Here is a 15870-nt window from a genome sequence, read left to right as displayed (position 1 = left end):
ACTCAAAATCCTCTCTGAAATCCTTGCCTCTCGATTAAATTCTATTGTATCCACCCTGGTAAAATCTGACCAGATCAGTTTTTTCCTGGTAGATTCACCTATATTAATCTGCGAAGGCTGTTCACCATTTTGCAAGCGCCCAATTCCTTGGGTGTCCCTAGAGCCTTGATAGGCTTATAGCAACCAGGCGTTCAACTCCTTAGAATGGCCATACTTATTTCAGGTGTTACGGACATTTGGGTTCAGGGACACTTTTCTTTCACAATATTTTTAATGAATAAAGATAGACTCACAAAACAGAAAACAGATGATGGGGACAGTGGCGGAAAGTAATTTGAAAATGATAGCAAATATATCACAGATAAGTAGGCCTCCTTATATGGTTTAGACAGTAACTACAAATAAAAAGGAAAGGTAACCAGGTAAGAATGTCCTAGTCCCCTTACGGTCTGTAGGAACATAACGAACCATGGTACTCCCTATAATCAAAGTCTAGAAAGTACTTAAAACAAGCGGTATTTCAAGAGTCATCATACAACAAATATTATACGATACCTGAGATTGACCTATATTTGTATAAAAATAAATAAAGATAAAGTCCTAGGGTCCTCTTCAGGACTTTAAGATAAGAAATTTGTATGTGAGGAAAAATAAATAAAAAAAAAAAAGGAAAAGGGAGGGGGAAACCATCCCATAAACTACTTGATGTGCAGGAGGGCTTCACCCCCATCCAAAAGTTATACCTTCAAGATAAGGAGTGGCAAAAGTGACCCTAAAAGTATGGCCAGAGAGCAATTGACAGACTCTGCACACTGGCATTCAGTGGTAAAAGGCCAAAAAATAAGTAATAAAGAGAAAATAGAGGCAGAAGAAGGAAAAAGAGGAACAAGATGGAGAGTAAGAGTAGAAAACCAAAGAAAACTGAATCATGGAGAAGGGGGATCCAAGGCCAGCACCGGAAGCCTTGTTATAATTTCCTATAAATCCAAAAAGCGAGAAGATGTGCTCATCGCTGGAAACTGGTCCAACCAGGGTTGCCAAATCTTCCGAAATTTGTCCGTAGTGTCCAAGAACATTGCCGTCTGCTTCTCGTTCGTCAATGTACTGCGCACCCATCACTTCACCTTCTCAGGAGAGAGGAGAGGTGTTTTTCACGCCTTAGCGATGGTTTGTTTAGTAGCCATAAAAATATGTTGTCGAGACGTGTTCTTGTTTATTTAATTCCAAGATGAGCATATGAAGTAGAGCTTCCCACGGGTCCTTACATATATTAGAAGGAAAGAGCAGATTGACCAAAGCGGATTCAGGGACACTTTTATTATGTGGATGTAGACCTTATATACTCAACCCTAGAAGCCATTAAGTCAGGGATCTCCACACTTTCTAAACAAAGGACCAATTTACCATCCTTTAGGCTTTAGAAGGGCTAAACTGTGGCTAGTGATAGTAGAAAATGCCCCGATGTCAGTGGGAATAAACAATGCCCTATCATTGGTTTTAGTGAGAGGAATAGTGCCTCATTGTTGTTATAGGTGGGAGGAATAAAGACCCATCGATGGTGTCCGTGGGGGGGGGGGAATGGTGCCCCATCATTGGTGTCAGTTGGTGGAAAAGTGTCCCACGGGCTGGATAAAGGCAAGCAAAGGCCACAGTTTGGAGACCACTGTACTAAGTTATCGGCCTTAGTTTGTGCCTTCTTTGAAAGAACATGTAGACTCGACCTTAGAGGAAGATGATAGTGCATATTTAATAAGTTTGCCAGGGAAACACAGATAGCAAAAAAACCTGACCTATCCTGGAAAAGGTTTTGGCCTTAGATATGCTTTAATAGAAACCTGTTCTTTGCCCCAGGGAAAAGCAACATGTTTGCTGTAATTTCTCTACTGCTTCCCAGCATATCCTCGCTTTTCCTTTGGTCCCTTACCACTCTGTTCAGCATTTGAAGCTGAAGGAAATACCTGGTACTATCAAGTATGTAGGAGCATGTGACTAACTCAATGTGATAGCACTGAGCCAATTGGAGCTGTCACATGGGAAGTTAAAGGCCCTATGTAAGTTATGTCTCTAGTGACTCCCAGATTGCACAGAGCTTTCCTTTCCCTCTTGAACAGATGTGCGGGAGAGCGAAAGGAAATAAACACATGCGCCTCTGCAGATAGGAATTCAATTGAACCTGTTTGACCAAACCATAGAGTCACTTTAAAGGGACCATGTCACCAGATCATTCAAAAATCTTCCCAAAGGATTATATGTGCATTTAACATATTTTATGCATGTTATTTACCTGTAAAAGCTTTACTTGTGTAGACATCCAAAAGCCCTGAGACTGCTGCTGGGCCCCGCCATTTTGAATGTGATGTTAGCAGCCCCAGCAGACACAGACCTGTCATTCTGTTGGTACTCTATAACATTCCCCTTCACTTCACCCTGGCAGCTACATAAAAGGGTTGATTTACTATCATTGGAGAGTGCAAAATCTGGTGCAACTGTGCATGGTAGCCAACCAGCTTCTAACTTCAGCTTGTTCAATAAAGCTTTGACCAAAAAAAAAAAACCCTGGAAGCTGATTTTTAAGCACGGCTCTACCAGATTTTGCAGCCTCCAGTTTTACTAAATAAATCCCCAAAGGTTATATAGGAAGGTGAGGGGAGGGGCAGAGGAGCTTGTCCAGCACAAACAGTAATTAGATACTCCCAAAAGAGGAGAGGTTGGTTATGAAGTGCAAGAAAAGCGGGGCTGTAAGGGATTTGACTTTTCTGAAGTTCAAAGAATCATGGCAAAGGATCAAAAATCAATTGTGAAAGTGCAGAAACTCTGAGTAAGGATTTTAAATACTTGTTTTTTTCTTTCACTATTGTTGTACGTTTGAAGTAAACTGTGCATTAAGAATTCAAACCATGCAAGAAATACACATTTTATTTGCCTTTTCTGCCATATATGCTAGTATTGCATGCCTATGAGTCCTGGCCAAGAGAGCGACCAGAAGCATCTAGGCTCTGACAAGAGCGATCGGCAGCACATTATAATGAAGGACAAGTCTATGTAACAATGAAGTGTCTCAGGGCCGGTGACATCTTCATTAGAGCAGCTCAAGGCTTTCTTTAAATAAACTGGGCAGCTCATAACTTTGAATGGCTCTACAGAGACCTCTGAGCTAAACATTAGCCAGCAGCCTTTCCTCACATGTGGGTGGCATTGGCCTGCGCCTATTAAGACAAAGCTTTGGGAGTGGACGCAGGGGGCCTGTTTTTTCCCTCTTTGTTCTGTTTATTGCTTACCCTTCATTGCTCGGCCCAGTGAGGGGGACACATTCTGCGCAAGCTTGCAGACCACCTATGGGGGGCCCCAACTAGGCCCCAGTTGGGATCCACGTCTTCCTGCTATGAGTTTGTTAACATATTAGCGGCCCCACTGAGACAGAAGCAATTTCGAGTTATTCCAAGCAGTCGGAGTGCTGCAGACGTGGCTAACGATGGTGGAAAAAGGTTTTTTTTTTTTGAGTGTACGGGAGGAATAAATCAACGATGTTACTTGAAGTGTAAGGTTTTTGTGCTGAACTTGTGATTAAATTCAGAGACTGTGCCGACGTTTATAATGCATAGAATCTATTGACTATTCGAACTCATATATGTCCGTGCTCGCTCACTTGTACATACAGCCCTCTTACTATGCATAGGCTGCCGTGTGTGTGTATTTTTTTTCTTGGCTGTACAGTGCCTTGAAAAAGTATTCATACCCCTTGACATTTTCCTTATTTTGTCATGTTACAACCAAAAACGTAAATGTATTTTATTGGGATTTTATGTGATAGACCAAAACAAAGTGGCACATAATTGTGAAGTGGAAGGAAAATGATAAATGGTTTTCACTTTTTTTTTTTAACAAATAAATATGTGAAAAGTGTGGCGTGCATTAGTATTTGGCCCCCCTGAGTCAATACTTTGTAGAACCACCTTTCACTGCAATTAAAGGTACAAGTCTTTTTGGGGATGTCTCTACTGACTTTGCACATCTAGAGAGTGACATTATTGCCCATTCTTCTTTGCAAAATAGTTTAAGCTCTGTCAGATTGGATAGAGAGCGCCTGTGAACGTCAATTTTCAAGTTTTGCCACAGATTCTCAATTGTATTTAGGTCTGGACTTTGACTGGGCCATTCTAACACATGAATATGCTTTGATGTAAACAATTCCATTGTAGGTCTGGCTGTATGATTAGTGTTTTTGTCCTGCTGGCAGGTGAACCTCTGCCCCAGTCTCAAGTCTTTTGCAGACTCTAACAGGTTTTCTTCTAAGATTGCCCTGTATTTGGCTCCATCCATCTTCCCTTCAACTCTGACCAGCTTCCCTGTCCCTGTTGAAGAAAAGCATCCCCACAACATGATGCTGCCACAACCATGTTTCATGGTGGGCATGGGGTGTTCAGGGTAATGTACAGTGTTTAGTTTTCAACCACACATAGCGTTTTGCGTTTAGGCCAAAAGTAAAATTTTGGTTATATTTGACCAGAGCACCTTCTTCCACTTGTTTGCTGTGTCCCCCACATGGCTTCTCGCTAACTGCAAATGGGACTTCTGATGGCTTTCTTTCAACAATGGCTTTCTTCTTACAACTCTTACATAAAGGGCAGATGCACGACTAATAGTTGTCCTGTGGACATATTCTCTCACCTGAGCTGTGGATCTCTACAGCCCCTCCAGAGTTACCATGAACCTCTTGGCTGCTTTTCTGATTAATGCTCTCCTTGCCCAGGCCTGTCAGTTTAGGTGGATGGCCATGTCTTGGTAGATTTGCAGTTGTGTTATACTCTTTCCTTTTTCGGATGATGGATTGAATAGTGCTCTGTGAAATGTTGAAAGCTTGGGATATTTTTTTTATAACCTAACCCTGCTTTAAACTTCTCATTTTCCCTTTGAACAGTAGCGTGTAATAGTCCTGTGTGTAAAACGATCGTTTGTAGTAGTAACATTTCTTGATCATCTGTAGGGATCGATTTTTTTTTCCAATAAGTTGGGAACATTTTGGCTGCTTTCCCCCATTTCATACATTGCCAGGAATTGTTTTTGTATGTAGAAATAATGCAGTTTCTGTGTTTTTTGAATATTCAAGAATATTTGTCATATCTTCTTCACAAGTGACCATTCAAGGACAGCCTGATACTTGCACAATTATTCATTGTACTCCTGTGCAAACTTTCAGATATTGTTTGCTTGGAAAGTGTGGACACGGCATACAACCTGTATCTGTAGAATTTTTTTTTTATGAGCTGACATGTTGGGCCAATATGGTTTTCATTTGGCTGATGCTCAAATATGTCTAATTGATGACCTACTTTGAACCGGTGTTGGGGATTGTAATGCAGATTGATAATAGCATTTCCACCATAGGCTTAATAGTGTACATTTCTCTTTTCAGAAACATGGTATACCTGTACCTGTGACACCCAAGAACCCCTGGAGTATGGATGAGAACCTCATGCATATTAGGTAAATCACAGCTCCCAACTGTCTCTTGTTTGGTAGGACTGTCCCTATTTTAGAACCAAATCCCGCTGTCCCTGTATAGTCCTGAATTCTCCCTCTGTTGGCTTGATTTTTAGATCTCTATAAAGCACACTATTTAAAGCGGATATTCAGCCTCCCCTCTCACTCCATTTTCATTTAAACTTGCTTACCAGGTGGTAGGTTCTGTAAGGTTCAGATTTATTTATTTTTTTAATCTGCATTGGTGCAAATTCTGAAAGGAATAAACGTTAACTGAACAAAAATTGTGCATGTGAAACACACACAAAAAAGTGCACTTAAGGGTGTGCTTTAGTCCAAAAGGGTAGGACATCTCCCTGATCCCCGGGGCGCAAAGCTCCTGACAGGGACATAGAGTGCCAATGGTCTGCCAAGCCAGAAGGCCTGACAGACCCCCATTCTTCTAGATCAGCTAAAGCCCCTCCCAGAAGGTCACACATCCTCCCCCTAGATGTCAGGGCAAGCCCAAGGACTCACACCCTTCATCCTAGTGAGAGAAAAAACACACACAAAAGTGAAAGTGACAAACAGTGGAGGGAAAATAATTTCAAATATATGTGACCGTGCGTGTGCACTGGCCGGGCCCTGAGGCCTGGAAGACAAAATCTGCCCCAAAAGGCCCAGCCCTAAAAAGTGCAAAGTTCAGATACTCACCTTCACTGGATCCAGAATTGTCCTGCTGAAATCCTCTTGCCTTCTGCCACCGCTCAGTCCTGTGCTGCCACGTTCTTTGTGACGTTATTGGAAGGCTGCCAAAAAACTATGTCTGCTGGGGTATGTGACCTGCATATCCCAAGAGGCACAGTTAGCAGAGTGCACATCATTTACCTGCTGAAAGGTGTCGCCTAGACAAGTGATATGTGGGACTGAGCATTTAGGTGACCGTTGTAAATGTTAAAAGCACACCCCTCTTACCCCTAATCATCTACAACTGAACAGAATCAGGACCCTTCACGCCGAGAGCGCATCCTTTAAACCCCCAACTTCCACTTCAACCTTCTCTTTCTTCTCCCTTTCTTCACATCTTTTCCCCTTCCTATACCTACCCCCTAGCCCATCCTTTACCTTGAATCCCTTCATGCATCCAAGACTCCCTTTTTTCCAAAAGATTTCAGCAACCTCACCGTCTTTGGGTAACCACTGAGCGAAACCAAATGAGAGTGTACTTTCTTAGGCGTTGCCCCACCACTGGAGGTGCACACCTATCTACACCACTCGATTCCTCTATCATCAAGACTACTTGCATTTAGTAAAAGAGATAACTGGAGCCTGAAACACAATCCTCGCCTACCCTTTCACCCTCCAAAATTGTATGTTATGTCACATAATTTAACTTCTGTTGTACCTCGAAAATTATTTGGAACCAAAAAACAAAAACAAAAAACATTGCTCATTGTCACATGTGTTGTATTGTGAATGAGCCCTTAGGGTTATATTACTCAAATGCAGCAACACGTCTAATTTTAATCATGTTGTGTCTTCTTCAGCTTTGAAGGTGGGATCTTGGAAAACCCAAAGGTGAGTGTGGAATTCATTCTTATTATTCAAATTTAAACTCTGTAAACTGATGAATGCTTTGTGTATCTGATTATGTGTAGACAATGGAGAGGGAGGGGTGAGAAGGCAAGCTACAGACACCACCAACATTGGCCTTATCAGAGCCCTTTCTATGGAAAAAAAAAGTTTGGGTTTTATATTAGGAAGGAAAATAAGCTTCATTATCAGTAAGCACATATTTAAGTTATTTTATTTTTTTTGCTTGCTTTAACTCTCACATTTGTTCATGCTATGGCTCGTCATATTTTTTGCCATTGCATTTAAATGTAGAAGCTTTCAACTTAGCCACTAGAGGGAGCTCTCTGAATGCAACAGTCATTTCCTGTGCCGAAAGCCACGCAGGGAGTGCATTGTTTTTGATGACTAAGCTGACTCCCAGACCCGCATTGTGAGACTGAGCACTAAAGTACAACCATTGTGTAGTACTGCAGGATTGGAAGTAAAGCCCGTGTATGTAATGATCAAATCTGGCTGCCCGGGTGTTCATACTGTATATAATGAACTACTATACCTAGAAAGATTCTTTTTCTTTAACACACAATAACATTTTTATTTCTATCAGACTGATCTACTTTGTCTGAAAAAATAAATAAAATGCTGTACATTGCTTTGAAATAAATATACATTTTCTGTCCTGGGGAGCTAACAATCTATAATGAAGCAGCTCATTGAGATACAGGGAAGCCTCCAGCCCAGTGAGTGAGAAAGACATTGTCTTCATGCTCTGACAGTCACTAAGAGCTAGGTAAACGATCCGTCAGCACTAATTACACTATCAGTCAGAGCGAACAAGCCTGCGGGGCAGGGATGGAGCCTGGAGATGAGCCATGCTGTGGCAGAAGCAAGAATCCACTTTGTTCCAATATTATGATAAACATTTCAGTCTCTGATCAGCTTGTCAGCCCAAGTGGCTGGCCTGTTTAACCCCGGCATGCGGCAAAACGTACTCCGATCCACAAAGCCCTTCATAGACTTCACTTGTTGTTCTTTGCTGTGTTAAGATACTAGTAGGGGAACATTTGTGTATGCTCAGATCAGGGAATCAGGTCTGCATGTCTATAGGCTGCCCCCAGCGCCTCCTGTTGGAGTCCACTTGAAGAAACCATCTAATTGGATAGGACTGATTTTCCAGCCGAGAACCAATGTCTGTAGAACTCCTCTCCATAGGTTCAAATTGGCTATATGACAGTAGTGGTCAGATCGTGCATGCAGGATTGGTTTTGATTAAGGCTGCATTCACACCTGAGCATTTTTGCTGCGATTTTGCACAGGTCAAAAGGTCACCAATGTAAAAAGCAGAAAAAACACCTGTAATCTGCCCAAAAAGAAGCTCATGTACTTTTTTGAGCCTCAGGCGTTTGCATTATGCCGTGTACACACGACCGGACTTTTCGACGGACTTGGTCCGGCAGACAATCTGACGGACTTTGCAGATGAGGTCCGCCGGACTTTCAAACGAACGGACTTGGCCACACACGATCACTCCAAAAGTCCGACGGATTCGAACGTGATGACGTAGAATAAGGAAGTTCATAGAAAGTAGCCAATAGCTGCCCTAGCGTCAGTTTTAGTCCGTCAGACTAGCATACAGACATACAGATTGTCCGCTAAAAGCCGAGTACGGCGGACAAATTTGAAGCCAGTCTTATTTCTAGGTCCGCTGGACTTTTTCGGGAGAAAAAGCCCGCTGGAGCCCACACACAATCGAATTGTTGGACGGACTCTGGTCCGCTAGAAAGTCCGATCATGTGTACGCGGTATTAGGCTACAAAATGCTCAGATGTGAACAGGGACCATTTTTAAATGAATGGGATTTTGCTTGTTGGGCGTTTTACAAGCTGAAAATGCTCAGGTGTGAATGCAGCCTCAAAGCCAGTAGCTACAGACAGAAAGATTTCCGAGACTCATTATGAAGACTGGAGCAACAGAGAATAAAAATGGCGTTAACAAAGCAACTGGCTCTAGTGCTGCATACCTATCCAAAATTGGATACATGTGAACTGTTTGCCAGATCCAAGCAGTATCATGTACAGGTCAAGAAAATTTGAAAGTTTTTTAATTTATTGAAGCCAAGCGACTAGGTTGTTGGTGGCCACACCTTGCAGTACTGTGGCCTCCCACAGCTCTATTGTGTTATGCTGGTAGGGAGCATGGGGAGCCTTCCTCACCAGCAGAATACAGTGCTAACTGCTGGTCACTATAGCCGCCGTCAGTGATCAGGAGAAAAAAAAACAGGCTGGTTGTACTGAAGTTGATCAATGGATCAACTTCAGTACAACCAGTGTTCCCATAGACTGATTGAAATTCATCCGGTTTTTGCTGAAGCGGACAAATTTTGATCTGTCTATGATCGGCTTAACTCTTTTTATTATCTTAGTTTCTTCATCTGTCTTCCTATATGTAGTTTTATATATATATATATATATATATATATATATATATATATATATATAATATTCTCACCAAAGTGAGTACACCCCTCACATTTTTAAAATATTTTATTATATCTTTTCATGTGACAACACTGCAGAAATGACACTTTGCTACAATGTAAAGTAGTGAGTGTACAGCTTGTATAAAGTGTAAATTTGCTGTCCCCTCAAAATAACTCAACACACAGCCATTAATGTCTAAACCATTGGCAACAAATCTGAGTACACCCCTAAGTGAAAATGTCAAAATTGGGCCCAAAGTGTCAATTCTTTGTGTGACCACCATTATTTTCCAGAATGCTATTTAAGAATGCCCCACAGATGCTCAATAGGGTTTATGCCTGGAGACATGCGTGGCCAGTCCATCACCTTTACCCTCAGCTTCTTTAGCAAGGCAGTGGTCGTCTTGGATGTGTGTTTGGGGTCGTTATCATGTTGGAATACTGCCCTGCGGCCCAGTCTCTGAAAGGAGGGGATCATGCTCTGCTTCAGTATGTCACAGTACATGTTGGCATTCATGGTTCCCTCAATGAACTGTAGCTCCCCATTGTCGGCAGCACTCATGGAGCCCCAGACCATGACACTCCCACCACCATGCTTCACTGTGTGCAAGACACACTTGTCTTTGTACTCTTTACCTGGTTGCCTCCACATACGCTTGACACCATCTGAACCAAATAAGTTTATCTTGGTCTCATCAGACCACAGGACATGGCTCCAGTAATCCATGTCCTTAGTCTGCTTCTCTTCAGCAAATTGTTTGCAGGCTTTCTTGTGCATCATCTTTAGAAGAGGCTTCCTTCTGGGACGACAGTCATGCAGACCAATTTGATGCAGTGTGCGGAGTATGGTCTGAGCACTGGTAAGCTGGCCCCCCCACCCCCCCCCCCAACCTCTGCAGCAATGCTGGCAGCACTCTTATGTCTATTTCCCAAAGACAACCTCTGGATATGACGTTGAGCACCTGCACTCAACTTCTTTGGTTGACCATGGCAAGGCCTGTTCTGAGTGGAACCTGTCCTTTTAAACCGCTGTATGGTCTTGACTACTGTGCTGCAGCTCAGTTTCCGGCTCTTGGCAATCTTCTTATAGCCTAGGCCATCTTTATGTAGAGCAATAATTCTTTTTTTTTAACCAGATCCTCAGAGAGTTCTTTGCCATGAGGTGCCATGTTTAACTTCCAGTGACCAGTATGAGAAAGTGAGATTGATAAACACCAAATTTAACACACCTGCTCCCCATTCACACCTGAGACCTTGCAACACTAACAAGTCACATGACACCGGGGAGGGAAAATGAATAATTGGGCCCAATTTGGACATTTTCACTTAGGGGTGTACTCACTTTTGTTGCCAGCGGTTTAGACATTAATGGCTGTGTTGAGTTATTTTGAGGAGACAGCAAATTTACACTGTTATACAATCCTTACACTCACTACTTTACAAAAGTGTAATTTCTTCAGTGTTGTCACATGAAAAGATATAATAAAATATTTTAAAAAATGTGAGGGGTGTACTCACTTTTGATCATACCCATCTCTTTATGAATAGCTATGTATCTCTCTAAGGCAGGCCATACATTATGCAATTTTCTTTTCTTCAACCATGATTTGAAGAAGAAAAAAATTGAAGAAGGAAGGAATAGAAGGAAAGAAAATTGCTCAGTACCCTCATCAACACAGTCAGTGTTCATGGGAGAATCCCTCCTGCAGCGTATTGTGTTCTGCCATTGATTAGCACCCCACCAACAGAATACAATGGTCACTGCTGGTGACTATAGCTGCCGGAATTGATCAGGGGAATAAAACCAACAGGCTGGTTGTACTGAAGTTGATCGATGGATCAACTTCAGTACAACCAGCATGACTAATTGAAATATTCCTCCAGTTCCTGTTGAAACTGACAAATTTTGATCCTTCTATGGCCGGCTTAACTCTTTATTATCAAAAATGTTTCATCTCTCTTCCTAGCTGGAGTTTTAGAGATGTTATATTTCTACAAATCATTATCTAATATATATATATATATATATATATATATATATATATATATATATATATATACCCATCAACACAGTCAGTGTTCATGGAATAATCCCTCCTGCAGCGTATTGTGTTCTGCCAGTGATTTGGGCCCCACCAACAGAATACAGTGATCACGGCTGGCGACTATAGCCACTGGCATGGATTGGGCAAAAAAAAATATCAGACAGTCTGGTTGTACTAAAGTCAATCGATGCATCGGGTTCAGTACAACTAGCCTGCCCATAGACTGATTTAAATTTAGCTGGTTCCTGTTGAACCGGCAAGATTTTGCTCAGTCTATGGCCAGCCAGCTTAAAGCTAGCCATACAATATACAAATTTCTTGTTCAGTTCCCTTTAGGTTTACCTTCAACTATGTAGTGCAAGGGCCTGTGTCTTGTCAAATAGGGTCCTCCATCAGATGCTGTCCCCTGTGTACTGCGCATGCGCAGTACACAGGAACACAGATTCCGAAAATTGAAGAGGATGAACGGCACCTGCGCCGTGAGTCCAGGTTCTATCCCCACTATCCAAGTGGACATAGAGTTAGAATAAAAAAGAGCCGAGCGCAGCGAGGCCGAGCCCGAAGCGTGGCGAGCGAAGCTCGCTCGCGAGGGGCCCTCTAAAATTCACAACCCTATGTCCGCTTGGATGGTGGGGCTACCACCTCCACTCACGGCGCAGGCGCCGTTCAGCTTCGGAGATTTTCCGAAGCTTCGTCTGCTCTGTACTGCGCATGCGCAGTACGGAGCGGACACATATTGATGGCCGGACTCTATTAGGCAGAACACCTGCCTGATTTCATCCAATATGAAAGTGTTTAGGTTTGACCTCCTATTATATGGTTTTGGTAAATCTAAAGGAAAATTGTACAAGAAAATTGTATAATATATGGCCAGCCTTATTCTCTATTATTCCTATTTCTTGATCTATTTTTATTTTTTCCTATCTGTAGTTTTAGAGCTATACCCCTACAAATTATCTATCTATCTGTCTGTCCCTATCTCTGTCTATCTGTCCCTATCTCGGCCTCTCTCTTCTCAGGTACCTTGTCCTCTTAGGCCGTATGCTGCCAACTGCAAGGATTTATAAAGAAAGAGAAAGGGAAAAAAAAAAACAGATGGTTGGGTCATTTTCTGCCTCCATGAGAGCTGATTGAGGGGCAATGAGGCATTCTAATGTTAGAAAGATAGAAATTTACTTGCTTTAACTTCATATGGCGCTTTGAAAGAGTTCATTCAGACCGGGACACAACAACATCAACGGGGTGAATAAAACCATTGACGGCACAAGCGGCCTTACACTAGCATTCACTTCATGGCCCATTTGCTGCTAATCTGTTCACCCCTCTCTGCTGCCACCTCTCCCTTTTCTCTCACACTCTTTTCTTCCTCCCCTCCTCTCTTCATTCTCCCCCTACTTATTGCTCCTTCCCCCCACCACCTACGACTCTTTCCCCTTATTTTTATTATTATTATTTTTAGCTGTATTTTTTTTTCTTTCCTCCTTTTTTTTTTTTTTTCCGCCTCTGTTCCTTCTTCGATGACATCGCTGCAGCAGCACCCCTGCCGGGCCAGATAAATGGAAAAGCCTGCGATACAGTGGCACCGATGACATGTCATTTGAACCGAAGGCTTTGAAAAGAAAAAAAAAAAAAAGTGGCTGACAATAAAAGGCAATGGCGAGACCGGGTTGTCGCTTTATTTCTATTTGGTTATTTTATTTAATAGAGGTTGTCAGCGGTGGAAGGTTTGAAAATTGGCCTCTAAGTGACTTTGATTTCCAGTGTTTAGTAAAGAGATTTGAATTGGGATATTTTGCGGCTGCCCTGCAGACCCCCGACCCCCCTTTTTCACTCAGCCTGACCCTACCAGCCAATCTAGGGTTCAAGTTTTTCTTCTGGCTCGCTTTTCCTGAGACATTGGCATGGAACAATAGGTGGTACACTTTAGGTTTGTGGATAAGTGCCTTGCCCCTCCACCTGGCTGTTTTGTATGTAGCATCCGCTCTGGGGCCCCTAGTTCTTGGAGCCCAATGCTGAAAGAAAAAGGAAGCAGTAGATGCTGTGACGGTATGCGACGTGAGGTAATGGATAATCGGTGTATTTCACCTCGATGCGTTCTATTGTAAGAGACTGAACCGGAAACCGGCCCTGGGTTTTTCCAGCCTCGTGGCAGGCTTACTTCTGGTCCGGATGTTGTGGTCCACTTGAGTCCACGCTCAGGTGGACTTTAACCACTTGCCACCCGCCATATAGCAACGTTTTTGAGATATCCTGACCGGACATCATATGATGTTGATGGGATATCAAGCCACTGTGCTCCCCCGGGGGTGCGCATCGTAGCGATCGTTGTTGCGGCATGTCAGTTTGACACACCACAACTCCAATCTAAGTAAGGAGTCTCTGATAGAGACTCTTTACCACGTGATCAGCCGTGTCCAGTCACGGCTGATCATGATGTAAACAGGAAGAGCCATTGATCGGCTTTTCCTCACGATTGGTTTCTCCCCTGTGCTGATTGTTTATCAGTGCAGCCCCCTCCTCGGATGCCCACCCAGGACCACCAGGATGCTGCCAGGAGCACCAGGGATTGCCACCACACTGGACCACCAGGTATGCCACCCTAAACCACTAGGGAAATGCCAGTCAGTGCCCAGGCAGCTGCCAATCAGTGCCAATGAAAAATGCCTGCCAGTGCCAACAGTGATGCCTATCAGTGCCCATCAACATCCATCAGTGCCATCTATCAGTGCCACCCATAAGTATCCATCAGTGCCGCCTATGAGTGCCCATCAGTGCCACCTACCAGTGCCTTCTGATTGGTGCCATCCCATTGGTGCCGCCTTATCAGTACCCATCAGTTCAGCTTATCTGTGCCCATCAGTGAAGGAGAAAACTTACTTATTTACAACATTTTATAACAAAAACAAAGAGAAACTTTTTTTTTTTTCAACATTTTCAGTCTTTTTTTTTTTTCATCTAGCAAAAAAAAAAAATGCAGAGGTGATCAAATACCACCAAAAAGCTATATTTGTGCGAACAAAATAATAAAAATGTAGTCAACACACAATTCCCGTTGGAAAGCCCGATCGTGTGTATGAAGCTTCAGACTGGGATGCCATTAAAGTTGTATATATAGGCAGGTGTCCCAATACTTTTGGAAAAACAGTGTATATTAATAGAATAAACAGCCAAATCAATGCGTTGTATCAAATCATAATCCAGTGTGGCGTCAAATGGTCTGATCCATGCATCACCTTATATTTTTTGGGGGGTGCAGACCCCTCCAGGTCCCTACCTGCAAACCGTGCCTCCATCGCTGCCACGGCTCCCCTGATACCCAGGAAGCAGCTTCCGTGTTCCAAATCTGCAGCCTCACTGGAAATTGGTGCGTGGGGAATTTTTATTCGTGAAGTCAAAAGTGGGCAGATTCGGCCCGAGCACAATGTCAAACAAGTCAATTAGAGCATCAGGCTCTAATCACGTGCTTGTTTAACATTGACAGACCTAATAGACGTCTATTGGTCTGGCGGACCGCAGTGCACTGCACACGCACAGAATGATTCATTTTTAATTAAATCGTAATGTGACAAAAAAAATTTACTTTAAGATGTTAAAAATGTTAGTCATATTATTATTTATTTAAAAATGAATCTTTCTATGAATAGCATTCCTATTGGTCAAACCACCACTGGATGCAACCCTTTTTTTAGAGCTCTGAAGAAGGTGGTGCGTCTTCCGAAATTAGCTTGCCGACATGGTGGTGCTAAGTCAGGGCACTTGACACCACACCGGATCATGATTTGATTTGATACAACGCATTAATTTTTCCTCCTTTGTGAATATGGATTTGGATTACTGTTTATTGTATTAGTAAATTATGTAGCAATGCACCAGGCATTTGCACCCTCCAGTGTGCTCTTTTATGACACGTACACATGACCAAACTTTCCGGCAGACTAGGTCCAACGGTCTTCCCGACTGACTTTCGGTGGAGTTCCGACTGACTTTCCGAATGAACAGACTTGGCCACACACAATCACACTAAAGTCCGACGGATTCAAACGTGATGATGTATGATGAGGAAGTTCATAGCCAGTAGCCAATAGCTGCCCTAGCATTTTTTTTTTTGTAAAGATGAACTGACCCTTTAAAAATAACTAACACTGGGCTGTCTTTCTTAAAGTAGCTGTAAAGTCAGAGAGTAGGAATACTGCCTACACAATGTAAATTAGTTTATTTAAATGATGCCGCTAAATACCTTATTTCAGATCGCCTCTGTGCGGTCACGTGACCTCCCACCGCTCTTCTCCCCCGATCTAAGGCCTACAGTGTGAG

The 15870-nt window shown here is 42.8% G+C and overlaps 1 protein-coding gene across 1 annotated transcript in view; it reads left to right on the top strand.

The window, feature by feature from the left end:
- Positions 1 to 15870, top strand: part of ASS1 (argininosuccinate synthase 1) — a 147532-nt gene that overhangs the window by 51376 nt on the left and 80286 nt on the right. Inside the window, exons 8-9 of the mRNA XM_077478172.1 lie at positions 5414 to 5484; positions 7008 to 7038. Of these exons, the coding sequence (XP_077334298.1) occupies positions 5414 to 5484; positions 7008 to 7038 (102 nt within the window). The remainder of the gene's footprint in view (positions 1 to 5413; positions 5485 to 7007; positions 7039 to 15870) is intronic.

Source organism: Lithobates pipiens, unplaced genomic scaffold (assembly GCF_037356315.1).
Source record: "Lithobates pipiens isolate NorthernLeopardFrog02 unplaced genomic scaffold, aLitPip1_a1.2 Scaffold_1, whole genome shotgun sequence".
NCBI lineage: Eukaryota > Metazoa > Chordata > Amphibia > Anura > Ranidae > Lithobates > Lithobates pipiens.
This window is presented reverse-complemented; position numbering and strand designations above follow the sequence as displayed.